Genomic DNA, 24,605 nt, shown 5'->3' on the forward strand with positions numbered 1-24,605 from the left:
GAGCCAACTCCCGCCCACCTCACTGGCTTCTTCATGAGAAGATGAAACCTGGGTGTGTGGGGGGGTGGAGCCTTGGTACATGAGAGGACACCTCTGGAATGAAACTGAGCAGCAGGGCCAGAAGGACAGGAGCTTCCCACCGCCCCATCCCCCTTCTTCCTCATACGCTGCTTCCTGGACCATCCCACACCCACACTTCACCATCCTCTTCACCTGGTCCCAGGCACCTGGAGCCAGTGGTTAAGATCAATAGTAAGGTCTGGCATAGGGGGCATTGACAGCCACCTATGTGGCTGACAGGTGTCTCCTCCCTGTCTGACCCGTGATGGCCTCATTTCCCTCCTTGCCCCAGGTGTCTTCCCTTTGGCTTCCCTGCCTTTCATCTGTCTTTGATTTCCTACCTGGCTCCTCCTCCGGGTTCAAATCCTCCCCATCCCAGCCTGGCCCTTCCCCACTCACCCTCCCCTTGCTGCTTCCTGCTCCTTCTTGCTCCTCCCCTCCTCTCTTGGATAAAGTGGATTTTCAGGCTCTTCCCAAACCAGGGGCCACACTTCCTGACCTGCCGGCTCCCTGTGCCAGCTACTTATCCCTCCAGCTCCTCACCTTGCCTCCCTTTCCTTCCCTGGGCCGTCCTGACCAGTCTCAGGTGTTTACCTGGCTGCTTTTCCCCCACAGGTGTTCTTCCGGGCAGGCACATTGGCGCGACTGGAGGAGCAGCGGGATGAGCAAACCAGTAGACACCTAACCCTGTTCCAGGCGGCCTGCAGGGGCTACCTCGCCCGCCAGCACTTCAAGAAGAGAAAGGTGCTTCTCTGTGGATACCCCACCCTACATGGGCACAGCTGAGTTCTGGGGGAGGTGGGAATGCAGGAAACACGTAGGACAGGAAATCTTGGGCTTATGGGTTTTCATCTGAGGAAGAGGCACCATGGCTACTTGGGATCTCCCATGGGTCTCAAGCTCAACATGACCCCCTCTCCCAAGGGCACCATGCCCTGGGCCAGGGTGGGAAGCACACTGGTATGCCCAGCAGCAGGACCATGCATCCTGGTTGGAGGGCTCAGTAGAGGGGGGGTGGGAAGTAGGGCCCAGGCAAAGGTGGGCTCTGGATCACGGGCTGCTCCATGAAGATTAAGGAGCTGTGTCAGCGACTCCTTTTCTTATTAGCAAGTCCATAAAACAGCCAGCACTGCCGCCTCTTGTGTTTCAGCAAGATTAGGTTTTATAGCACAGCTAGGCCAGGGTGCTAGAAATAATCAGGCAGCAAATAAAGCAGATGAAATTATTCCTAATGACAGTGGAGTGGTTAGTGCCCAGTATGGTGCTCCCAGGCTGCCCACTCTCTGAGAGATGGAGGGAGGCAGGGGGCAAGGTGGGGATGGATAAGGTCTGACTCTGGGTCAGGGGGCCAGAGGAGCAGGCCCAGGGGCTGTGTTGGTGGTAGGTAAATTCCTTGACCTGGCTTGGCCAGGGGACTGAGAGCCATCCCCACCTCAACTGCAGATCCAGGACCTGGCCATTCGCTGTGTGCAAAAGAACATCAAGAAGAACAAAGGGGTGAAGGACTGGCCCTGGTGGAAGCTCTTTACCACCGTACGACCCCTCATCGAAGTACAGCTATCAGAGGAGCAGATTCGTAACAAAGACGTAAGCAACCACCTGGGCACGGCTGGGTCACTGCAAAGAACCCACTTGTGAAAGGGTTTGTCTTGGGCTCCAAGATGTTTCTATGTCCCGTGAGCTGGTGTCCAGTATTCTTAAACTATGCCCATCAAGCAGGTTCCCTCTGGGATTGTGCTAGGGCCCCCGGGGAGCCATTTTTTTTTAATATTTATTTTTTAGTTGGACACAATACCTTTATTTTATTGCTTTATATGTGGTGCTGAGGATCGAACCCAGGGCCCCGCATGTGCTAGGCAAGCACTCTACTGCTGAGCCACAACCCCAGCCCCCACTGGGTAGCCTTTTGGGATGGAATCTTGGCATCCTCAGATTATAGGGAAGGGTCTAGGGACAGGAGCCACAGCTCTTCCTTTGGGAACATGCCTTCCCCATGTCCTAGTCAGACCTGAGCTTCATCAGCTTTATTTGACACAGGTATACAGACCCAGGGCCCCAGCCCCTCAGAGTGCCCCACTTTGTCCTCCTTGCTTCACCCTAGGAGGAGATCCAACAGCTGCGGAGCAAGCTTGAGAAGGTGGAAAAGGAGCGAAACGAGCTGCGGCTCAGCAGTGACCGGCTGGAGACCCGGGTGAGTGACTGCTGGCACCAGAGAAGCGGCCCACCATCTAGGGCGCCCCGACCTTCAGAAGTTCCCCTGCAGTTCTGGCTGAGTGAGGCAGGTTTTTCACCTGGGTAGTGACCCCCCCTCCCCCAACCCCAGATCTCAGAGCTGACATCGGAGCTGACAGATGAACGTAACACGGGAGAGTCCGCCTCCCAGCTGCTGGACGCGGAGACAGCGGAGAGGCTCCGAGCTGAGAAGGAAATGAAGGAGCTGCAGGTAAGGGCCAGGGCCAGGGTGAGCCCTGAAGGCTAGTGACTGCAACAGTCTGCTCCCTCAAGGCCAGTTGGCATCTTCTCCACTGGCTCAGATCCCCGTCTGCCCTGGGTAAGCGTGTGGTCTGTTGGGGGTCAGGGTGTGAGTGGGTCTAGGGGAGGGTCAGGATGTACACCTCATAATCCCCTCTCCTGCAGACCCAGTATGATGCACTGAAGAAGCAAATGGAAGTGATGGAGATGGAGGTGATGGAGGCCCGGCTCATCCGGGCAGCTGAGATCAACGGGGAAGTGGATGACGATGATGCAGGTGGGTCTGACACAGAGGAGCAGAGCAGTGGCCTGAGAGATACCCACCCAGATACCCACCCCTGGGCAGTTGTGCTCCTTGTCCAGTCGGCCTGTCTCCCCTCAGAGGGCTATTATAGGACTGAAATAAGTAGATGAGAAAATAGAGGTGCTGATAAGTACAGAGATTAACAACCATGATAATGGCAGTGTCTGAGGGCCATCATCTTGGCAGTCCTTAGGAAGGGGACAGTGCATGTCACCACAGCACCCTCCTCTAGTCTTCTCCCTTTTAGTGCCCATGGGTCCTTCCTGCCCCTCCTTCCCCTCTGCCCCTTCTTGGGGATTCTCAGCACTTCTGTCCTCCCTTGTCTACCCCCCACCCCACAGGGGGCGAGTGGCGGCTAAAGTATGAGCGAGCTGTGAGGGAAGTGGACTTCACCAAGAAGCGGCTCCAGCAGGAGTTAGAAGACAAACTGGAGGTGGAGCAGCAGAGCAAGAGGCAGCTGGAGAGGCGGGTGAGGCTGGCCAGGGAGCAGGAGTCCGTGCTTGAGAGGGCTGGGGCCTCAGCTCCACGTGTCAGCCCAGTGAGCGGCTCGAGGCAGGCAGGCCTCAGGAGGAATAGGGTCGGCATGTTGGCCTGTCCTGCAGGGACAACCAAGAGCAAGCTACTGTTGGGGCATCTTAGTTTCCCGCACCTCATCCCTCATCCTGGGATCTTCCTCTTTTCCACCTATCTCCCTCACCTCTCTTCACCAGTACTTATGGGTCTTTCAGTGGCTGCTGACCTTGTACCTCATCTCATCCTCTAGCTTGGGGACCTACAGGCAGACAGTGATGAAAGCCAGCGGGCTCTGCAGCAACTTAAGAAGAAGTGCCAGCGACTAACAGCTGAGCTGCAGGACACCAAGCTGCACCTGGAGGGCCAGCAAGTCCGCAACCATGAGCTGGAGAAGAAGCAGAGGAGGTGGGTGGCCCCCTGCCCTGGGCTCAGAGAGCCTTCTAGAGTGACTACAGATAGGGTTCCCTCATCCTCTCAGGGAGGAAAGGACCTGAATTTGACCAGGAACCTTGCCTGCATGGTCATTGGTCCTGGCATGTGAATGGGGACTCACTCCTGCCTCCAGTGATATCTTGGATCAGATCCCCACACTGAAGGCCTGCGTAGGCCTCTGCTCAGATATGCTCCTCCCGGTGTGCTCCTGTCACCCTGTCCCATGCCTAGTGAGGACTGGCATTAACCAGGCCCCCATGCAGAACCACCTCATCCCTGTCCCTGCCCCTTGCCCCTACCCGGCTCTGTCTGCGTTGCTCTCATTTGCCTCAGCTACACAAACACACTCTCCTGACGAATGTCGTTAAACTACCGTGCCACTTCCATCTCATTATGGTAATGACACAAAGGAGGGGGGCAGCCCTCACAGGAGAAAATCCAATCTAAATTAATTTCCCTGGCTGGGGATGGGAATGGGACGCCTTTATTAGCAGCACCGAGGAGCCCACACACCCTGGGAACAGCAGGGTGCCCTAGGGAGCGGGAACAGTGCCCATTTCCCCTCTGCTGAAGGGCTTCTGGCAGAGGCATCAGTTGCCTTTGTGAAGGGCAGACACACCCCCTGTCCCGGGAGTGAGGGGGCAGTGTGGAGCCCTCCCAGCTCCCAACTACCAGGGTCACCCTGAGCCTCCCGGACTCCCTGCCGCCTTCCCTACTGGCTGTCACTCTGAGGAGAGTGAGGGGAAGTAGGAAGATTTTCTGTCCCTCCCAGCACATGATCCATGTCCCCCATTCTTATCTTTACCCCTACTCTGCCCTTTTATCCAAAGACTGGCACCCTTGCTGGACCCCCCTCCTGAGCACCCTAATGACAGTGCCAGCTTGGCCTAGTTACCATGTCACCACACTCCCTGCTGGGCAACTTATTAGGTTTCAGCTGCCCGGAGTTTTCTTTTTTTATTGGGGGGAGGTGTTCAATTTCCACAGGAACCTGATTAGCTATTCAGAGAAGGTGTTAAGAGGGATTTCAGCAATTTGCTCCTTATTTAGAGTCACTGGGCGGGAAATGGAAGGCTGAGAAGTGAGGAGTGGAGAAGGAGGCCCCCGACTGTGTGCCTGTGGAAGCACGCTGCCAGCTGGGCCTGGCGGGAATGCTGGCCTCCAACCCAGTGTGGAGTGTCCTGGTGGTGACCTAGGTACTGCTGGGGCAAGTGGCCCTGGCCAAAGGCAGATGCCCAGTGTCAGGGTCAGGAGCCAGCAGCCAAGTGCACAGAGGCTGAGTTGAATTGTGAGATGTGAGTAGGATGAGGCAGGACGTCCATTCCTACCCATTCCCATGCCCACTCTGCCCTCACCCTGGCTCCACATTCTTTGATCTTTTGAAATGGCAAAGGTAGAGACTTAACTCCAAAGAAGAGAGTCGGTCTGCCTTTTTCCCAGGAGCAGACCCCACAGAAAGGGCCTCTTTAATGAAATGCCCCAGACCAAGGCATGGCTACTCAGCAGGGCTTCAGTAGCTTGACCTATTACCTCTGACTATCACTCCCACCTCACTGCTGTCCCAAAGTTAGGGCTGTATGCCCCCCAACCCTGCTTATGCCTCATCCGAATCCGGGGTACCACTTCCCAGCAGTCTCTGTGTGTGGAACCCCAACTCCACCTGTACCTGAGGAGGTCACGTTGCTCCCTCACAGGTTTGACAGTGAGCTCTCACAAGCGCATGAGGAGGCCCAGCGGGAGAAGCTGCAGCGGGAGAAGCTGCAGCGAGAGAAGGACATGCTTCTTGCTGAAGCTTTTAGCCTGAAGCAGCAACTGGAGGTATGTGGTGCCACCTTCCACGTCCCATCCCCCTAAGAGGCTGGGACCTGCCCTGCACCAGCCTCATCTTCTCTTTTGCTCCAGGAAAAAGACATGGACATTGCGGGATTCACACAGAAGGTCGTCTCATTGGAGGCTGAGCTCCAAGATATTTCTTCCCAAGAGTCTAAGGACGAGGCCTCTCTGGCCAAGGTCAAGAAGCAGCTCCGGGACCTGGAGGCCAAAGTCAAGGATCAGGAAGAGGAGCTAGATGAGCAGGCGGGGACCATCCAGATGCTGGAGCAGGTGCTTGAGGCTTGGCCAAGGGAGGGAGGAGGCATGGCAGGAACCACTGTCATCCCACCACTAACCCAGGGTATGGGCCAAAGGAGTGCAGGATCCACATTCATTTATTCATTCACCTCTTCACTTATTCACTTACAAAATGTTGAGTGAGCACAGGATCTGTGCCAGCCACAGTGTGAAGACAATTAAGCTTTCCACAAAAACAAATCTTGATTGAGCTCTAGTAGTGAGAGGCTCAGGAGGCACTGCAGCCAGCAGGCCATGAGCTCACCCAGCCTGCCACTGAGCTGCCAAGTCCATTCAGGGAGCTAGAGCCTGCAGACCAAGTAGAAAAGCTGCAGGATTGTCCCCACCCCCAGCAGTCTCTCCCTGGGCCTGTGCCAGACATCTAGTCAGGGAATCCAGCTTCTCTGGAGAATCCTGCTGCCACTGGAGCAAAAGTGTGAGCAAGCAAAGGGAACCGGTGGCAGAGATGTTCCCTGCTCCTAAGGTCAAACCCAGGCCCAACTCCCAATCACCTCCAGGCCAAGCTGCGTCTAGAGATGGAGATGGAGCGGGTGAGACAGACCCATTCCAAGGAGATGGAGAGCCGGGATGAGGAGGTCGAGGAGGCCCGGCAGTCATGTCAGAAGAAGGTATGGTATCGGGGCCCTTATTTACCAGTATAAATACCCGTTCCTCCGTAACTACTTTAAAGTGAGGGGCTTTGTTTCCCTGCCTTAGCCACCCTATCTTCCACTGAGATTCTGGACCTAGAATCTCTTCTCAGAATCCCTGCATGGGCTGGGATGTGTCCCTTAGAGCTTACAGACTCTGCCTACCTGTCCTGCTCTGGGGGTGTCCATCACCAGCTAGCCTGGCCCAACAGGTCCTCACTCTGCAGTGAGTTTTACTGTGGCCCAGGTAGCTGTGTGATCTGCCATCCCGTCCACTTAAGCTTCTGTGAGATTCTAGGAATTTGGAGTTTGGGTTCTGACCTCTCTGGGGTCACCCATGCTCTGCCCTGCCCTACTGTTTTCTTGCGGTGGGAGACCCATCAGGGAAGGGGACTGCCTGACTCTGGTCTCCATTCCCCATGGCACTCTAGTTAAAGCAGATGGAAGTGCAGCTTGAGGAAGAGTATGAAGACAAGCAGAAGGCGCTGCGGGAGAAGAGGGAGCTAGAGAGCAAACTTGCCGCACTGAGCGACCAGGTACAGGGGCCCGCCATCTGCCTGTCCCACCAGCCTGGGGATGAGAGGGCAGTCTTGGGGCCAAGAAGCTGGGATGGGTGAGGTTGGGGAGAGCTCTAGAGTCCCCACCTGTGCTGCTCTGGGGCTGTCTATCACCTATGGGATGGGGACATCCCCATACATTGGCACACCCAGGCCAATGTATGTTGGTTGGTGTGATCGTGGCATATTCAGTATTCTTGCTCATTTGGGCGACCCTGAGAATGAGGGCAGGGATGAAGAGTGGACTTGGGAAAGACAGGAGGAGGCCCTGTGGTAAAGCCCAGAGTCCCAACTGCTGGTGTCTACCAGGTGAGCCAGCGGGACTTTGAGTCAGAGAAGCGGCTGCGGAAAGATCTGAAGCGCACCAAGGCCCTGCTGGCAGATGCCCAGATCATGCTGGACCACCTGAAGAACAACGCCCCTAGCAAGAGGGAGATCGCCCAGCTAAAGAACCAGGTATCTTTACTAAAAGGAAGTTATTGGTTCCAGGAACAAGGGAGCTTGTTTTTAGTTGTTGTTTTTTTTTTTTTTTTTTTTTTTTTTTATCTCTCTCTCGCTTCTCATGGGTTCTTGAGTCCTTGGGAAGGAGAGTGACAGGAATGTGGGGAGAAGTCCTCTGTAGCAACCAAAGCCCCCAGGGACTTTGTATGTTGTGCAGCCTGACTGCCAAACCCTGGGGTGGAGTGGGCATGGCCTGGTGCCCACACCCCTGTTGTGGGAGGAAGGCCTGTGTGTGCACCACAGCATGGCTGTGGCCTTGGGTCTGAAGTGAGTAGAGGAGGAAGAAAGCGTCTGGGCCCCCTCTGCCCTTTGAGCACCCTGCACATCCCTCCTGCCTCCTGGGAGTGGCTGATGTTTCTCCCTGGGGTGGGGTGGCTCTGTGTCCAGCTGGAGGAGTCAGAGTTCACTTGTGCAGCAGCCGTTAAAGCACGGAAAGCAATGGAGGTAGAGATCGAAGACCTTCACCTGCAGATTGATGACATCGTCAAGGCCAAGACAGCGGTAAGGGTCCAGGTGTCCATGGCAGAGATTGGGGGGAGGGAAAACAGAATCATGACAGTGGTCTCCTATCCTCTGCCTCTCTCCACTCAGAGCACAGGCCCTGGAGGAGGGAGACATCCAAGGCCCATCTCCCTGTTTAACCACCTGCTTTCGGGAGCTTGGCCACTTGGCCACAGGCCCCAGCACCATAAATAAAGGCAGCTAATGTGGCTGAGGGATGTAAACAGGTGCCTGGAGATTAGCAGAAGCACCGATAAGAGGATGGGATGGCTCAGCTTCCCTCCCCTCCCCATGCCCAGCCCACTGACAAGCCCAAGCGGCAGCTAATTAGAGCTCTTATTTAATGCCTCTCTTTTAATTCCCCACTCTCCCACGGCCCATCCATCGGCAGAGAATTCACTACCGGGATGCGGCCACTGGTACCTCCTTGGGCTGGAAATGGGGCAAGGGAGGAGGCTGGGTTTGGCCATTGGCTTCATGGCCCCCTAGCTAGTCGCCCTGCCACCCAGAGATGCCAATCTCATGGGCTTGATTTATCCTCCTGACATTTGTGCTCTTCAGCAGTTTTCAGGTGAGTAATTCAAATTCCTTAATTGTGTTAAAAAAGGCTGTTATAAAATTACCATTTTATTTAAATCCGAGTTAATAAATTTCTTGGCGGAGGCTTCCCCAGCTCCCCACAGCCCAGTAACAAGATGGATGGGGCAGAGAAGGAGCCAACGCAGTCATTTTGGTTTGGAATTACAGGCTAATAGATTCATTCATTTCCTGAAGCTGCTGTTGGCTGTCTCTTCCCCTCCCCCAAGAGTGGACTGGCTGTGGGGGCTGGATGACCCAGGGGAAATGAGAATCCAAGCCAGGGGTCATCATCACCTTGAAGGGTCCTTTTCTGGGGCCTGAAGCAGGCAGAGTACACATAGGTCAGGGGCTAGGTTGATAGTGCCAGGATGTCGGGTCATTTGTTCTGGGAAGACTTTTTCTGTCTTCTCATTAGCCTCAAAGGAGCTGCCAGAAAGCAGCTGTCATTTAGCACAGAAGCCAAGGGCCTGCCTATCCTGCCCAGACAGCCCTTTCCCTCCTCTCCCTACCCAGAGCATGTCAAACAGCTCCCTGAGTATCACTGGTCCTGGAACTCACTCCAGCCAGTGACCCAGCCCATCATCATCTCCCCACCCGACTGCCACCCCTACCTAGAGGAGGTGGCATGGGGGCAGGTTTGGACTTGCCACCTGGGGCCTTCAGGCATGCCAGGCCTGCTGCCCTCTGAGCTGTCTCTGCCTTCATCCAGCTGGAGGAGCAGCTGAGCCGCCTTCAGCGTGAGAAGAATGAGATCCAGAACCGACTAGAAGAGGATCAGGAGGACATGAATGAGCTGATGAAGAAGCACAAGGCTGCAGTGGCTCAGGTACCCCTTCCTCAGGAGTGTCCCACCATGCAACCCACCAGTCACTGCTCTTCTGGATCACCTTCTGGATCCCCCTTTTAGCCACTTTTTTTAGGATGGCTACAGTGTGGGAGTCAGGGTGCCCAGGCCCTCGGTGGAAGTGGGGGCCCTGGACTTGTGTTTAGGGGGATCCTGTACACCATGTTCTCACCTTTTTCTCAGGCTTCCAGGGACCTGGCACAGATGAGTGATCTACAAGCTCAGCTAGAGGAAGCCAACAAGGAGAAACAGGAGCTGCAGGAGAAGGTGGGCACTGGGGACTCCCTTGATAGAGATGGGGCAGGGTCACTCTGTGAGGATGGTCCCCTAAGCTCAGAGTATGGAAAGTGTGTCCCTCTACCATCTGTGTTCCAAGTAGTAATATAAACTAGCAAGAAGAACTAGGCTTGCAGCCATATCACCGGAGCAGACATTTTGGCTTTGGCTGCCTCATTTCACATTTCTATTCCCTCTCTGGTCCTTAGCATTCTCCATTCTCTCCAAAGGGCAAGATCTGTGCCAAGCGCTGGGGCAGTGAGGGATGCCTGTGGCCCCCTCCTCCCACCTTCCCCTCAGCATGCCTCCCTGCCTCAGCCTTCGGGTCACCATGGTGATATCGCCTGCCCCAGACTCTGCCCCAGATTTGCCCCCCCCCCCGCCCATTTCTGGGCTCAGTTCTTTCTTCCTTTGCTCCCCCCCCCCCCAACTCCACTCCAGCTACAAGCCCTCCAGAGCCAAGTGGAGTTTCTAGAGCAGTCTATGGTGGACAAGTCCCTGGTGAGCAGGCAGGAAGCAAAGATCCGGGAGCTGGAGACACGTCTGGAGTTTGAAAGGACCCAAGTGAAGCGGCTGGAGGTAGGTTCAGCTACGGGTCCGCAGCAAGCAGGGGAGAGCTGCCCCAGTAGTTGGAGGCACGCATGCTCCACAGGGCTGGGCAAGCCAGGGACACTCCTCAGAGGCCTCTGCCAAGCTGCCAGGCCAGCTGACGGAGCGGGGGCCCCTCTCCCACCCGCCTGGCCTGCTCTCTGGGCACCATAGAGCCTGCCTGCTTTACATTCTGTTTCCGTGCTTGCTTTCTGCCAAGGGACCAGAGCAGCTTAGCTTTTCGTCTTCATATTTTCCTCCACCGCGAGCTCCCCCCCGCCTGTCCCCCTCACTTGGCTCTCTGGCAGGGTCATAAATATGCAGCGGATGGCGCCACTGCTCCAAGGGTTGAAGTCTGTTCTCATCTCACCGCTCTCTCCTCCTCTCCCCTTCCCTTTGCATTCCCTTTTTCCCTTCCTTCCACCCTTCCCAGCTCTGCTTTTTCTCCGTCTCTATTCATTTTTCTCTGTTATTGACCTATTCTTTTTTCCCTTTATATTTTTCCTCTCGTTGATCTTGTCTCTCTTTCTTACCCTCTTCCCCTTTCTTCTTTTCTCCTCTTCCCATTCCTCTTCTCTCTTTTTCATTTTTTTAACCCTCCCCCCCAACACTCTTGTTGGGGTTGACCTCTTTCCTTCTCTGTTTATCCCTCCTTTCTCCCAGTGGAATCTCTGTTCTCCACGTCAGTCCTTTCTCTCCAATCTCCCTAAGCCAACATGTTCCAGCCCTAACAGAGAGAGAGAGGCAGGCAGAATTCTTTCTCTGTGTTTATGCCCCTCTTGTCTCATTTGGAAGTCCTCCCCCTTCCCAAGCTTATCAACATTTGTTTAAGCCGTCCTGCCTCAGAACTGTGTTCATGGGTATGGTCACTGAAAAGCATCCCTGCTTCCTTGTCCTTCAGCTGCTCAGTCATCAGAGCAGGCTCTAGAGGAGGAATGGAAACAGGTGGACACCTGAGGGCATTGATAAACTTGATGTAAGAGGGAGTCTGGCTGAACTTCTCCAGACAGGGTCCCAGTCCTCATGAGAGCTAGCAAGAGTTATAGAAACTTAGTAGTTCATTTTCTGCCTTCCACTGCTGCAAGACAGTTGGTAATATTTCAGTCACCATTTCACATACAGGAAAGCATTATATGGGTTGCCTGAGGTCACAAACCTGTCAGGGGGCAGAAGAGGCCATTGGGCCAACCTGCTAGGTTTGTCCCCTTTTCTCTTGGGCCCCAGTCCTTCCCTCAGGTTACCCTTTGCTCAGAAAGGTAATGTTGTGGTTTACACCCATCAGTGTTGATCACAAATGACCCTCAGTCGTCCTATAACCTGGGTCTGTTACTTTAGAGACATAGGGATTAAGAGGTCCCCGTCAGTGATAGAGCAGGATTAGATCCAGGTGCAGGGTCCTTCCCTCACACACTGTACTCCCAGCTCATTTCTTGCTCAGTGTCCTTCTTCCTGTCCAGGAAAAACATGTTCAGATTTCTGAAAGTAGAGAGATCCATGGGTTTCGAGAGATGGCTGTCTGCTTGGAAACTGATGACTGCTTAGTTTCCTCTTAATCTTGGGAACTCTAAATAAAGCCAAGTATCTCTGAGCATAGGATCTAGCTTTTGGGGCTTCTGGGTTCAGTGTCTCTGAACTGGTTCAGTGTCTCCTCCGTGGTCAGTAGGAGGCCCTGGCTCTGCCCAGAACTTCCCTCAATCTTGGTAGTGATAATAATGACCTCAACACTTTCTCTTCTGAAGTGCCTTGACATTCACTGCCTTATTAGATCCTCAAAAGACCATTAAGACAGTTGTCATCCTCCACATTTTTCAGAAAAGCAAAGGAACCCCCCACCCCTGGTTTCACTTCCTTACCCACATAGCCAGTGAGTGGCAGAACCAGAGCTTAGCCAAAGGCTCAGAACCCTGCTGCTCCTGCCCTGCCTGGCCAATGGGCCTACCTGCTGGTCTTTCCTTCTACCTGACCACCCAGAGCTTGGCCAGCCGGCTCAAGGAAAACATGGAGAAGCTGACTGAGGAACGGGATCAGCGCGCTGCAGCAGAGAACCGGGAGAAAGAACAGAACAAGAGGCTACAGCGGCAGCTCCGGGACACCAAGGAGGAGATGGGTGAGCTCGCCAAGAAGGAGGCTGAGGCGAGCCGCAAGAAGCATGAACTGGTAGGCCTCCTGCTCCCCAGACCCCATAGTGGAGGCCCCCTGAGTAGCACTGGCTACACACCTCATTCTGGGCTAGGAGGTGGGATTGGAGACACCATGGTTCAGAGAATGGGAGTGGGGAGAAGCATGTCAGGAGGACAGTCCTGAGGGCAGGCTGGAGAGCCAAGGGTAGCACCAGAGTCTCCATCAGGTAAGGCCAGGCCCTACCAGCCCAGTGGCCCTGGAGCTCATAGCCTCACCCAGGTAGCTTCTGCCAGCTAAGAGAGACTTGCTGTAGACATCTATATCCACTGCCCAGCTCCCACTGGGCAGAGAAAGGGAAAATAAAAGAAGGCTGGATTTCCTAGGCTTCTAAACACCTGACTGTACAATACCCAGAGTCCCCACCTGAGGTACCCACAAAGTAAATATCTGGGGCTGCTGGAGGAGAGAATGGCCCTCTGCACACTGGACTTCCCACCTTCCCTCCTAGGAGATGGACCTGGAGAGTCTGGAAGCTGCTAACCAGAGCCTGCAGGCTGACCTGAAGCTGGCATTCAAGCGCATTGGGGACCTGCAGGCTGCCATTGAGGACGAGATGGAGAGTGATGAGAATGAGGACCTCATCAACAGGTGAGGAGTGGCCTCTGTGGCATTATGGCCAGCAAGGAGGCCTTCTTGACCACCTCTGGAATGCGGCCCCAGGTGACAGTTGCAACCTCTGTGTCCCCCACCAAGCCACCAACCCACCCTCCCCTTGCTATCAGATTCCATCCTGGACCCTGGCCTGAGGGGCAAAGGGTAGGCTAGACGCTAGGTAAGGGGTCTCCTTTCCTTCTCTCCCCAGGCCTCGGAAGGACCTGGCTCTCTAGCTCTGCCTGTTCAAGATGAGTTATTCCCCCGTTTAGCTGTGTTTCCGATGGCGCCTGCCCCACTCTGGGGAGAGCAGAGATTTAAAGGCTGTGATGCCTTGTTACTGTGCCAGAGATTTTCTCCCATAAAACCCACCCAGGGAATGGCTTAGGAGAGAGAGATTTGTAGTCCCAGGCTGAGGAGAGAGTCACAAAGTGAGAAGACCAGCAAAGCAGGGATGAGGCCAGGCCCTGAAGAAGCCCCCGAGGGACCTCAGACCTGCTCCTCCCACCTCCGGGCCAGGCCCCATCCTGCAGGCAGATCTAGGTGGCCCAGAGATCCAGCTCCTTGGGGTGGGGGATGGCTTCTAGGGGTGGTCCAAGCCAGGTTCTAAGGACAACACTTATCACTCATGCCCTGGCCTGGTCTCAGCTAACCAGAGCCCTCTCTTGATGAGGAAAGAGAGGGCCTTGGCTGGGGGGCCTGCCTCCATTTGCCCATTGATTTTTTTTCTGTCTTCCTTTGGCTTCCCTGCCCACTATTATTTTCTGTTTCCAGTTTGCAGGACATGGTGACAAAGTATCAGAAAAGAAAGAATAAACTGTGAGGACTGGAGCGCATGCGCTCTCTGCCTCTCCTGGCGGGTGTCTAACCACCCCTAACACGGGGTTCCCTCCAGGGGTCCCTGCTGCATGCCGCATGTGGACACACGGGTCTCCCCACTCTCTTCTCCCTAGCTGGTCTGTAATGCTAACACTGCTGACTGTCCTCAGGGGAGGCGGGAACTGTCCAGAGGCAGAAGGCGGGCAATGGAGCATGCTCCTTGGAAGGATGGGGCACAGGATGGAGGGAGGATACGGGCAGGATGGAGGCCCCATCAGAAAGCAATGCTTCGCTTCTTGGGGCAGCACTCCAGCCTACCTTCCTCAGTTCCAGCCCTCCCTCCCTTATAGCCAAGTGTGCCCACCTCCCTTGTCTGTCTCTCTGGAGCGATGCTTGTTCTGGCTCAGTTTGTCTACATCCTTAGGCTCCTTTGGAGCCTGAGCTGCCTGAAAAGAGCAGTATGTTTCGTGTTGAAGGTCTACCACCTTCCTTTGGCAGAGAAGGGTAGAGGTGAGGAGTATCCGAAACTGCTTGTTTGGAGAAAGCACTCAGGCAGCTAATCACTGGCCACTCTGCCATGGCAGGGGAAGGAAACAAGGCCAGTTGTATTTACTTTGCTTACTGTGGGCACCTGGGACAGAGGCCCTGGGTGTCTGTTGGTGCTGTCTATCAGACAGTAGAAGCCAGGAAATCCACCCCTTCTTTTCTCTCTTTCTGGGTGGGAGCTGGACCACAGATGCTGATGTGTAGGCCTTCAGGCAGATCCGGCTGATCCTCTGTCAAGTTCGACAGGGTTGTTTTTGGAGGTTGTTTTTTCAGCATGGCACTGGGTTTCCTCCCCCACTCTCTTGCCTGGCAGGCCTCCTCCCCTGGCCAGGATGGGCTGGCGGCCGTGCAAAGGACTCAGTGAGAGCTAATGATAAATGTAATAGTGTGTAACAGTGATAGAGGGCCGCTGGAGCCCAGTTGTCACACACAATTAATATCCCCCACCGTTCTGTCTCCGTTTGTTTGTTCCCCCGCGATTCGGCTCCCAGTTAACTAATAGCACATGAGCCTGGACATAAATTGTATTTGACACAAGGTTTAATTCCAACCATTTAAAATTTCAACTGCCCCCTGAGCCTGCCTGCCCCTGGAGTTTGTTTACGGGCCTGATTATTTAAGGAAAAGAACCCGAACATCATTTGGATGCTTGCAACTAAAGGGGAGGTGAGGGCAAGCAGGCCAGCCTCTCAACCCAATTGCTGTTCTGAATGTAAGGAGGAAAATTCGTATTCTGGGCCCACATCTATGTGTCCCATGTGTGTTCCAGCCTTGCCATCCTTGGGCAGTCAGAGCTTCAAGGGCTGATAAAATGCGCATTTAATATCATATTCCCAGCTAGTGCCAGGCACACACACATTCACACTTGTATGCATGCGCGCGCGCGCACACGCACACACACACACACACACACACACGCCAGCATGCACTCAACGCAGGCGCACGGGAACGTGTGGTTCTGACTGGGTCCCGCTGATGGCAGAGAGGTGGTATGGTTCCTTTCTTAGCTTCTCTGGGCCCCAGCTCCAAGTTATCGAGCGAGCATGCTAAGGCGGGCAGAAAAATAATGTTTCGATTTACTTAGAGATACAGTTGTTATTGCCATAACCTTAATGAAAGCAGTAAACAGCGCAGTATTAAGGGAGATTTATACAGAAACGCTTTTAACATGTAGACATAGATTTCGCGATGCATACAGCACCTCCTTTCTAAGGGCAATCAATACGGTTATGAACGGCGGTGATAAATTACCAGCTCTGAAGCTACAGAGGGAGGTTTTTTGCACGGGTGTATAAATCAGGTGGTATTGGCGTTCCATGGGGCCCATGCACCACAGTAAATCTGCCAGGCTCTGATGGGCACAGGGCTTGCATTAGCGGTTTTGGGGCTGTCTGCTAAACTCCTGTTTACCCGGGGCATCAGCCAGCCTCGTCTTTGTTATAATTCTGTATTTGACGGAAGCCCATAAAATATGCCTCTTTATTCCCCTCCCCATGAGTCAGGCTCTCTCACGGTCCCCAGAACCGAGTCTGGTGGTTTCCTCTGGTGGCAGTGGTAGTGGCGTGTGTGTGTGTGTGTGTGTGTGTGTGTGTGTGTGCGTGCGTGCGCGCGCGCGCGCGCGCGCGCGCATGGCTATGTGGCTATTTATTCAAGAACATAATTCAGGAACAGGGCCGCTCCTGTTGACACAGATGAAAGGAAATTTTTATCAAGGAGAAATCCCAGCCTATCTGTAACAGGGGAACTTGGTGAGCAGACATTTTGCAGAATTTGAAAAGCATTCTCACTTAGAAGCTGTCTCTAAGACCCAACAGCTTCATGAGGGGGTTACCTGTGACTCCAGCTTCAGAATCTGCCTTGTTGGGGCTTTCCTGTAAGTCCTGAGGTCAGCCTGGCTAGAAGCAGTAGTGGGGAGCAAGGGCCAGAGGCCGCCTGAGGAAGGGAGGAGAGGCTTGGAGAATCAGAGCCTTTTTCTGGGACTTCCTGAGCCCAGTTGGGCTTCTTGGGGCAATCTGGATCCCAAAGCCTTTGCCTTCCCTAACCTGGAAGATGCAAATGCCTCCCTGTTCTCCTTTTTCTTTCTCTATTTATAAGGGCCAGGGAAGCCACAAGGTGGGTCTGGGATATGGCCAATACCTCTTTACCCTAGTGCCCAGGTTGGTGTTGCCAGCAGCTAAGGAGACCTCCAGGTTCAAGCTAACTTGAAGTCATGTGAAACCCTTTTTTCCTGCTCTGGGGCCTGCAGTTCCTCTCTGGTACGCATGCAGAGCCAGGTGTGGTGCCACATGTCTGTAATTTCAGTGACTTGAGATCACAAGTTTGAGGTCAGCCTTAGCAACTTTCCAGCCCTACGTAACTTAGCAAGACCCTGTCTCAAAATAAAAAAGGGCTGGGAATGTAGCTCAGTGGTAAAGCAACCCCAGGTTCAATCCTCAGTTCCAAAAATAAACAAACAAATAAATAAAAGCACACAGAACAGCTGCAGCAGTAACCACCATCTAGGGCATGGCAGACAAATAGCAGCACAGGACTCAAAAAACAGCTGAAGGGTCTTGATTTTAACCAAAAGAGCCATTTGGCTGTAATTGCTGATGGATGACCTCCTTGTCATTTTCATTGGGTTGATCAGCTGAATAACCTGTCACTGATACCAGGGATAGGGTTGTCTCCATGCTCTCAGGATCTTCTTAGTGTCTCTCATGCAGTGTGGCCTGCCAAGAGGGGACAGGCTCCTTGCGAGTGGTGTGCTGTCTAACCTTTCTGTTCTCCTCCCTAACTCACCAACATGCATGCTTCTCTTCTCCCACCCCTGCCCAAGACATACCATCTCCCCCTTCGGCTCCCTCTTGTGGGCAGCAGGTGGTCACCACCTGCCTATCCTTGCCTACCTTTCTGCTCTTCACACCTACAGTGAAGGGGACTCGGATGTGGACTCAGAGCTGGAGGACCGGGTCGATGGGGTCAAGTCCTGGTTGTCAAAAAACAAGGGACCTTCCAAGGCAGCTTCTGATGATGGCAGCTTGAAGAGTTCCAGGTGAGCACGTGGCCTTGAGCTGGGAGGAAAGCCATCCTGGGGCACCAGGAGTGACTGAGCAGTACGTTGGTACGGAGAGGGCAGGCCTCACACTATCTGTGTGGCTCTCCTGCTGTCCACAGAATAAGCACAAGAGGAGGCTGGCTTTTTAGCCAGGCGTGTCTCCCTTATTTTTCCCAGATAAACTTCACCCCCTCTTATTCATTCAACAAGTTTGATAGGGCTACATGATTGTTTGAGCCCTTGGAATCAAGACTGGGATGTGACACAAGGGACTCTGGACCCCACAACCTGAATAGGGGCACTCTGGATCTCTGCTATTCTGATAGGAATGGTATGAATAGGCACCAGTTCCTGAGTCCTGTCATTGCATGGGTACACTTCTATCCTCTGCCCATTCTCTCCTTCCTCTAATCTCTGGCCCCCACAGGCTTCCTACTAACACCCATCCATAGGGACACTTGCACCCTATTTTCTAGCCAGTCATAGTCTTCTGATGGTATAGACAGCTACCCTAGGAAGCCAGGTCCCACCTTTCTCATTTCCTACTCACCAGCATAGCAGCAGGCAAGAAGAGCTGTCCTCCTCTGCTCCCTCCTCTTTCCCTCCCATAGCCACTTCCCTGCTTGCTTTCTGTCTTTCACACACACACACACACACACACACACACACACACACCTCCCCCTCCCTATCCTTAACCTTCGGGGCACATCTTTCCCTAGCCTCCAACCCCAACTGGGTAGAAAAAGTAGTATTCCTCCCCCTTCTGCAACTCCCTGAGGCCCCGTCCCCAAGTCCAGGCCCTCACCACCAGTACCCAGTGGCCCCCTCTAATTGGTTTAATTTATTCGGCCAAACAGCATTTTGTTATTGCAGATAATGTCGCCTTCCCCCGCCCCACTGCCGTTCACCACAGTGTGGCACGAGGCTCCAGGTAGTTGACAATGAAATAAATTGAACTAAACGTTTTAGAGGGGGGAAAAGTGATGAAATAGAACAATAGTCTAATTTACATGACATTCTCCATGAAGCTATTTTCACTGACGCAAATTATTTTGCTTCATTTCCTCCAACGCTCTCACCACCACTTTGCCAGGGCTGCTGCGTTTTCTCCTCCTTTTGCCTCCCTCCCCCTGTGTCTTTATTCTTGAGGTTTAATGCCTGTTCCCCTCTCTCTCTCTCTCTCTCTCTCTCTCTCTCTCTCTCTCTCCCTCTCCCTCTCTCCCTCTCTCCCTCTCTCCCTCTCTCCCTCTCTCCCTCTCTCCCTCTCTCCCTCTCTCTCCCTCTCCTTCTCTGCATCCACTCCTGGTTATCTCCTCCCCTCCCCACTCAGAACGGCCCTCAACAGCCTCCCCAGGGATGCCAAGGGGGTGGAGGAGAGGCCAGCCTCGGTGCTGAGCTCACTCAGCTATCGAAAACGGCTGACCCTGAAGGACTCCATCGGGGGCACGGGGGACGAGGACTCGCTCTTCACCACCCTGAGTGAGCGCGCCACCTCCCCGGAGAGGCCCCCCCGCAAAGCCCGCCAGGGTCCCAGGGAAGAGCCGGGCCAGGGCCGGAGGTCCAAGGAGCCTGATGAATGTGGCTCCATCTTTTCAGAGGTTGGAAGCCGTGCAGGCCGGGGGCTGGAAAAGCGGTGGGGTTCAGATTTTGACAGGGCCTCCACAGTCTCTGCGCCCGTCAGCCGGGCCTCCTCGGCCACACGGCGTGGCTCTGGGGAGGATGGGGCCCGTTCCGCCCTGAGCTTCTCGCTGTCAGGCTCACCCAGCTCCCGTCGCAGCACCTCCCGGCTTGAAGGCCTGGCCAGGACTCTCAGCCCATCCTGGAGCCGAGCCTCAGGCCTGGGCCGGGAGAGCCCCGACTCCCGAATGTCCCTGGGCCGGAGCTGCCTGGATGAGTGGGATGATGGAGCCAGTGTGGCCCTGAGCGAGGCACACTCAGAGTTCAGCCATCCATCGCTGGCCCGAAGTCTGTCCGTGCCACCCCAGCCACGGGGCTTGGCCTCAGCCACTGATGAGCCGCTCAGTTCTAGCGTCCGTCCTGTCAGCCGTCGCTCCTACCTGGACCCAGACCTGGAGGCTGCCATCAATGAGGTCTTGAGCTACAAACCTGTCCCATTCCAGAGAAGCAGCCTAGAGCCTGACTCTGAGGAGGACGATCGCAAGAGTATCCAAAGTGCCCGAAGCGCCCGACTGGGTTCCCCAGAACGTGGCACCAGCATCCGCCGCTCTGCCTCAGCTGCTGATGTCTCTAGGACACGCAGTGGACACAAGAGCCGGAGCAAGCACAGGAGGAGAAGGAGCAGCTCCAGCTCCAGCTCCAGCTCCGAAGGCTCCTCAGAGCACAAGCGGAGGAGGAAGGGGCGCTCTCGGAAGAACAAGAAGAAGTCCAAATCGAGAAGAAAGAGAACCGAGACAGAGTCTGATTCCTCCTCATCCTCATCCAGTGGCTCAACTGTCTCAGGTCACAGTGGGTCAAGCGTGAAGAAGGGTCCTGCCACAGAAAGTGAGGAGGCTGGGCAGACGCTCCGGCAGTCGAAGAAGGAGGAGAAGAAGCGCAAGAAAGAGGTGGACAGTCTGATGATGCGGTACCTGTACCGACCTGAGAGCGACTAGTGTAGTAGGTGGCATCTGGCGTGGAGTGCAGCATGGTGTGTCCCACTCAGCACAAACTAACTTGCTCCCTTCCCTACCTGCCACCGGCTCAGGTCCTATCTGCATTCCTCTTGGGCTGGCCTGGCCTTGGAGAGCCCTGTGGCTACCTCAGAGAGCAGGGACCAGCTAAACCGGTTAGTCACTCCAAACCTTGAGCCAGCCTCTCAACTCACTGGTGATGTGGATTATATCTCCTACATACCAAGTCCTTACCCTGGGCCAGGAACTGTGCCATGCTTTATTCTTTTTTTTTTTTTTTTTTTTTTAGTTGTAGATGGACACACAATACCTTTATTTTATTTATTTATTTTTGTGTGGTGCTAAGGGTCAAACCCAGTGCCTCAAACATGCTAGGCAAACGCTCTACTACTGGGCTACAACCACAGCCTCCCATGCTTTATTCTTGATCCTCATGATAACCTCATGACAAAGATGTGAAAAGCCCTGTTTCAGAGAAGAGAAAGCTGAGGCTCGGAGAAGTTAAGTCCCTTACCAAGGTCACACAGGTGGGAACTGGTATTGTTAGGAGCTGAATGCCCTTAACTACTTCTCCATTCAGTTCAGTGCAGAGCACGTGGGCAACATGTGAATGCCAGACAGCACCTGTTTGAGAGCTATTATTCATGTCCCCATAGGGCTGGGCCCAGAAAAGGACCCTCCCTAACTGATACCCTGGCTGTGGGTTGGTGCATCAGTGGCCAACTAACTCTTGTGTGGCCTTTTGGTCTGCTCTCCCCCTACTCCCAGAGCCACCTTCCTCCCTGGCATGAATCTCAAGTCTGGGAGGACAAGGGTCAGAGGGCTGCAGCCCACACTGCACCATACCCTACAGCAGACCCAGGAGGTGCCCGATGCCCTCCCCAACCCTCCCACCTGCAGGCAGCCCACACATGGGCGTCACCTCTGTTCTGCTCATCTTGTAAAGTTCTAATGAATAGAAATTAGCAGCTGTTGAGTGACAGCCCCCTCCTGGTTCTCCTGCCTCCCCTACCTCCCCCAGCTCTTCTCCCTGTGGGGAGGGAGATCTAGCAGTTAGGCCCATTATGCCCACACCCCCACTATGGAAGAGAGGCAGAGCCTGACTCACTGGGATCCCATTGTTGCCAGTTACCCTGGTGGGCGGTGACATTTTAGATCATCTTGGTTATATGAAGCTGTTTTTGACATGGTACTCTCCCAGGGTAAGCTTACTGCTTCCCAGGAGGTATAACCCCAAAGTGTACCCCCCAGGGGCTCAGGCAGTTGTTCCCCAAATGCATGAACTAACACACACCTGTTGCATGCTTGTACTGTGAAGCAGCTGGGCAAATACTGACTTTAGCTTAGTTATACCAAAGGGGTTCAATGGAAGGTCCCTTTAAGGAATGGAACAAATGGAAGTGCAAGTTACCTTAGGCAATGGAATGGAATTGGGGGAGTGGATGGAGTGATGGAACTTGAACCCAGATCAGGCTCATGGCCAATTCATTCCTTGGGCATGAGCTACTCTGAAACCCTTGGGCTCAGCTCTGCTCTGTCACTTTCCCCATGTGGCAGATGGTTGCAGGGTGCTTTGTAAAGCATCTCAGTTGCATTAGGGTCTATGTCAGCTCCATTGTGGAAAAAACAGGAGTCAAAATATTTGGCCTACTATTTCAGCCTTCCCCTTAGCAGCCTTGCTAAGTGCCCCAAATCCCCATGACAGGAAGACAGTGGGTGGATGGAGGAGGAAGTCTAGAAAGCATGGAAGGCCAGGCCCTTCTATGTATTGCACCCGTTCCCAGAGGGAGACACAGGCCATCTCACCAACTGGTGGGCAACTAGCATATTTCAGACCCTAGTGCCCTCAGCCCACCGTCACCCTTGACCTGAAAATCATTAAGAACAAAGACACAGAAAGCTTCTTTCCTCCTCCACCCATCAGCTCAGTTCCTCTTGTCCAGCTAGAAGCCGGAATAGTCCTAAAACTCTCTCCCCAGGCTCTGAGGAGGATTGCATTCACTGTTGGTAGAGTGGCCCCCAGCCAGAACCTAGCCAACCAGCACGGAGCTGGAGAGAAAAAGCAGCAGAGGGAGGATCTCCCTGGCACCCAGCATTAAGTGGCTTTGGGGTGAATATTCTGCCAGGGGTGAGGGTGGGAGTGGGACAGGACAGAGACAGAGCCAAAGCTTAGCTTCCCATCTGGTGATGAGGAACGAGAATTCGGAACACTGATTCAGCATCCATAGCAAAGTCAAGGGGAGGGGAGCTGCCACCCTGGGCTCTCCCAGCGGGAATTAGCTTATGTACCAAATTGTTTGTGACATTGCTGAGCAGGAGACACTGGCTTGTGGAGAGGAAAGCTTTTTAAACAATTTGGTTAAAATGTTCCAATTGCCAGCCATGACTCTTGCCCTGGGGAGGAAGGGAGCTGCCTGCTGTTGGCCCGTTGATGGCTGTGGCCGTATAAGCTACTAAGGAGACTGGCTAAAGAGAACCCAAGGAAGAACCAAACAGAGATCTAGTGCATCATCCACAGCCCAGGCAAGAGAGACGTGGGATTTACCACCTCTCCAGCTGCTACCGCCTCTGCCCATCACCTCGACAGAACAGCGTAGAAACCTGGCTGTCATTTACCCAGGTGTCTGAATGTGGGAGTGGTGAGGGAATGACACAGTGGTGAGGAGCACAGGGCTGCGATTGATTCAGAGGGCTGGGCTCTCCAGCAGTGCCTCATTTGCATCTGGATCCCAGCCCTGGCATCTACCTCACCCCCTCTGCCCACAGAATAACTCCACTGTCTTTCCTCAAAGCCAGGCAGGCCTTCCTTTTCCTAACAGCAGATCTTTAGCACTGGGTGCCCAGAAATTCTGTATAAAAAATGAAAACAAAACCCGACTCCTGATAATGTAGAATTCAAACAACCCCAAAGCTAAAATAATCCCCACCCCCGTTTTTTTTTTTCCTGTGTTGTACAGCCATCATTGAGTTTCACAATTTTGTCCTAGAGTCACCTCAGAGTCCTTTAGTACCTCTGCTCCATCAAAATAAGACTCATTTATGTTCAATGTAGTTTGTACTAAGTGTGTTTTGTGCCATTCTGATTCCTTTAAAAATGTTAATTCATTCATGAGAACTAGAATAACTATTAGCCAGACTGCCCCATTCCTGAGCCATTTTGCATAATTGAACATATATTCTCTCAGGCTCTTCGGGGAGGGGAAGAGAGCGAGATACATGTCTTTTACACCCCTTGGACACTCACCCAGGCCAGCAGGAGAATGCAGGTTTGATCTTGTTTTCTTCTCAGGTATCTAATCTAGCAGCAGAGTGGAGTTTTCTCAAGGCTTTGAAGTTCAGGTTCAGGTTTACATCCTGACTGTGTGACCTTGGGCAGGATGCTTCATCTCTTTGAACCAGCTTCTCCATACCAACCTATAGGGTTGCTGTGCAGAATAAGACAGCATATCCAGGGGGCCTAGGCCTGTGTCTCATACAGAAGAAGATCCAGTGATGGAATTCTTTCTTCTGGATCTCTCACTGACACCTTGGGGGAAGCTAACCAAGTGACTTTTTTCTCACAGAAACTTGTTTCCTCCGATAGAACTTTAAAAGGACCAGTAAATCAAGGGCCTTCCTCAGATTCTTAAATCAGAATTGCAGGCAATAGAGAGCATGGAATTCCTGTTTGCCCAAGTAGACTATATCTAGGATCTGTAGGCAGATCTGTGGGCCTCTGTCACTTGGAGCAGTGGGCAGGGCAGCAGTTCTAAGGACCCAGCCGAGAGCAGGGACCCAGTAGGAGTGGTGTCACACTGGGCTATATTTTCTAAAATGGTGTTGAAATTACAGTGCACTTTAATAGGAGGGAAAGGTAGCTCCTGGGCCTTGGGAAATAAACAAAAAAGAAGGTGAATGGAACTGGGTAGAACATGATCTCATCTTTCCTTGTGAGAGGTCATGATCCTACTTCATCCAGTGGATAATGCTTCTTCATATCTTCAGAGAGATAGCTGGAGGCTTCCAGAGCCAGGGACCTGATGAAGACTCAATGGGATTATGAGATTTTTCCATTGAGCCACCCTGAAACAAAGGTCTTGGCAGCCCGATTCCTGAGGCTTCATTCCTTATTGTTAACAGAGGATGCCATGATCAACAGTAGAAGTTCCCACAGGCCTTAGGAAACCCTGATTAGGAGAAGAAATTCAGATCTGGGAATATTCAATGGGGAAAGCTCCTCTTTCTTAGAAGCCATCTTTTTTAGAATAACTTGCTTAAGAGAGCCCCTACCTTAGCCAGGCTGTAAGCATCCAGTCTCCATCACTGTGGCTCGTGGATGGCCTGCATCAGAATCTTCTGGGGAATAAGCTGAAGATGGGAACCCCTGGGTTCCACCCAAGAGCTATCAAGTCAAAAATTTTAAGAGGAAGGACCCA

The 24,605-nt window shown here is 53.4% G+C and overlaps 1 protein-coding gene across 6 annotated transcripts in view; it reads left to right on the plus strand.

The window, feature by feature from the left end:
• Myo18a (myosin XVIIIA) overlaps window positions 1-24,605 on the plus strand; it is a 98,354-nt gene that overhangs the window by 72,109 nt on the left and 1,640 nt on the right. For 4 of the 6 annotated variants that reach the window (XM_077800974.1, XM_026388751.2, XM_077800975.1 and 1 more), the window contains 21 exons: window positions 676-804; window positions 1,504-1,647; window positions 2,162-2,251; window positions 2,384-2,503; window positions 2,698-2,809; window positions 3,178-3,305; window positions 3,600-3,754; window positions 5,476-5,599; window positions 5,684-5,884; window positions 6,409-6,519; window positions 6,972-7,076; window positions 7,407-7,553; window positions 7,986-8,099; window positions 9,388-9,504; window positions 9,706-9,789; window positions 10,240-10,377; window positions 12,358-12,543; window positions 13,016-13,155; window positions 13,933-13,977; window positions 17,435-17,557; window positions 18,891-20,176. In XM_077800974.1, the coding sequence (XP_077657100.1) occupies window positions 676-804; window positions 1,504-1,647; window positions 2,162-2,251; window positions 2,384-2,503; window positions 2,698-2,809; window positions 3,178-3,305; window positions 3,600-3,754; window positions 5,476-5,599; window positions 5,684-5,884; window positions 6,409-6,519; window positions 6,972-7,076; window positions 7,407-7,553; window positions 7,986-8,099; window positions 9,388-9,504; window positions 9,706-9,789; window positions 10,240-10,377; window positions 12,358-12,543; window positions 13,016-13,155; window positions 13,933-13,977; window positions 17,435-17,557; window positions 18,891-20,172 (3,795 nt within the window). In that variant the 3' untranslated portion in view covers window positions 20,173-20,176. The remainder of the gene's footprint in view (window positions 1-675; window positions 805-1,503; window positions 1,648-2,161; window positions 2,252-2,383; window positions 2,504-2,697; window positions 2,810-3,177; window positions 3,306-3,599; window positions 3,755-5,475; window positions 5,600-5,683; window positions 5,885-6,408; window positions 6,520-6,971; window positions 7,077-7,406; window positions 7,554-7,985; window positions 8,100-9,387; window positions 9,505-9,705; window positions 9,790-10,239; window positions 10,378-12,357; window positions 12,544-13,015; window positions 13,156-13,932; window positions 13,978-17,434; window positions 17,558-18,890; window positions 20,177-24,605) is intronic. The other 2 variants (XM_077800977.1, XM_077800978.1) reach the window with 1 other exon arrangement.

This window comes from Urocitellus parryii, chromosome 7, assembly GCF_045843805.1.
Source record: "Urocitellus parryii isolate mUroPar1 chromosome 7, mUroPar1.hap1, whole genome shotgun sequence".
Classification (NCBI taxonomy): domain Eukaryota; kingdom Metazoa; phylum Chordata; class Mammalia; order Rodentia; family Sciuridae; genus Urocitellus; species Urocitellus parryii.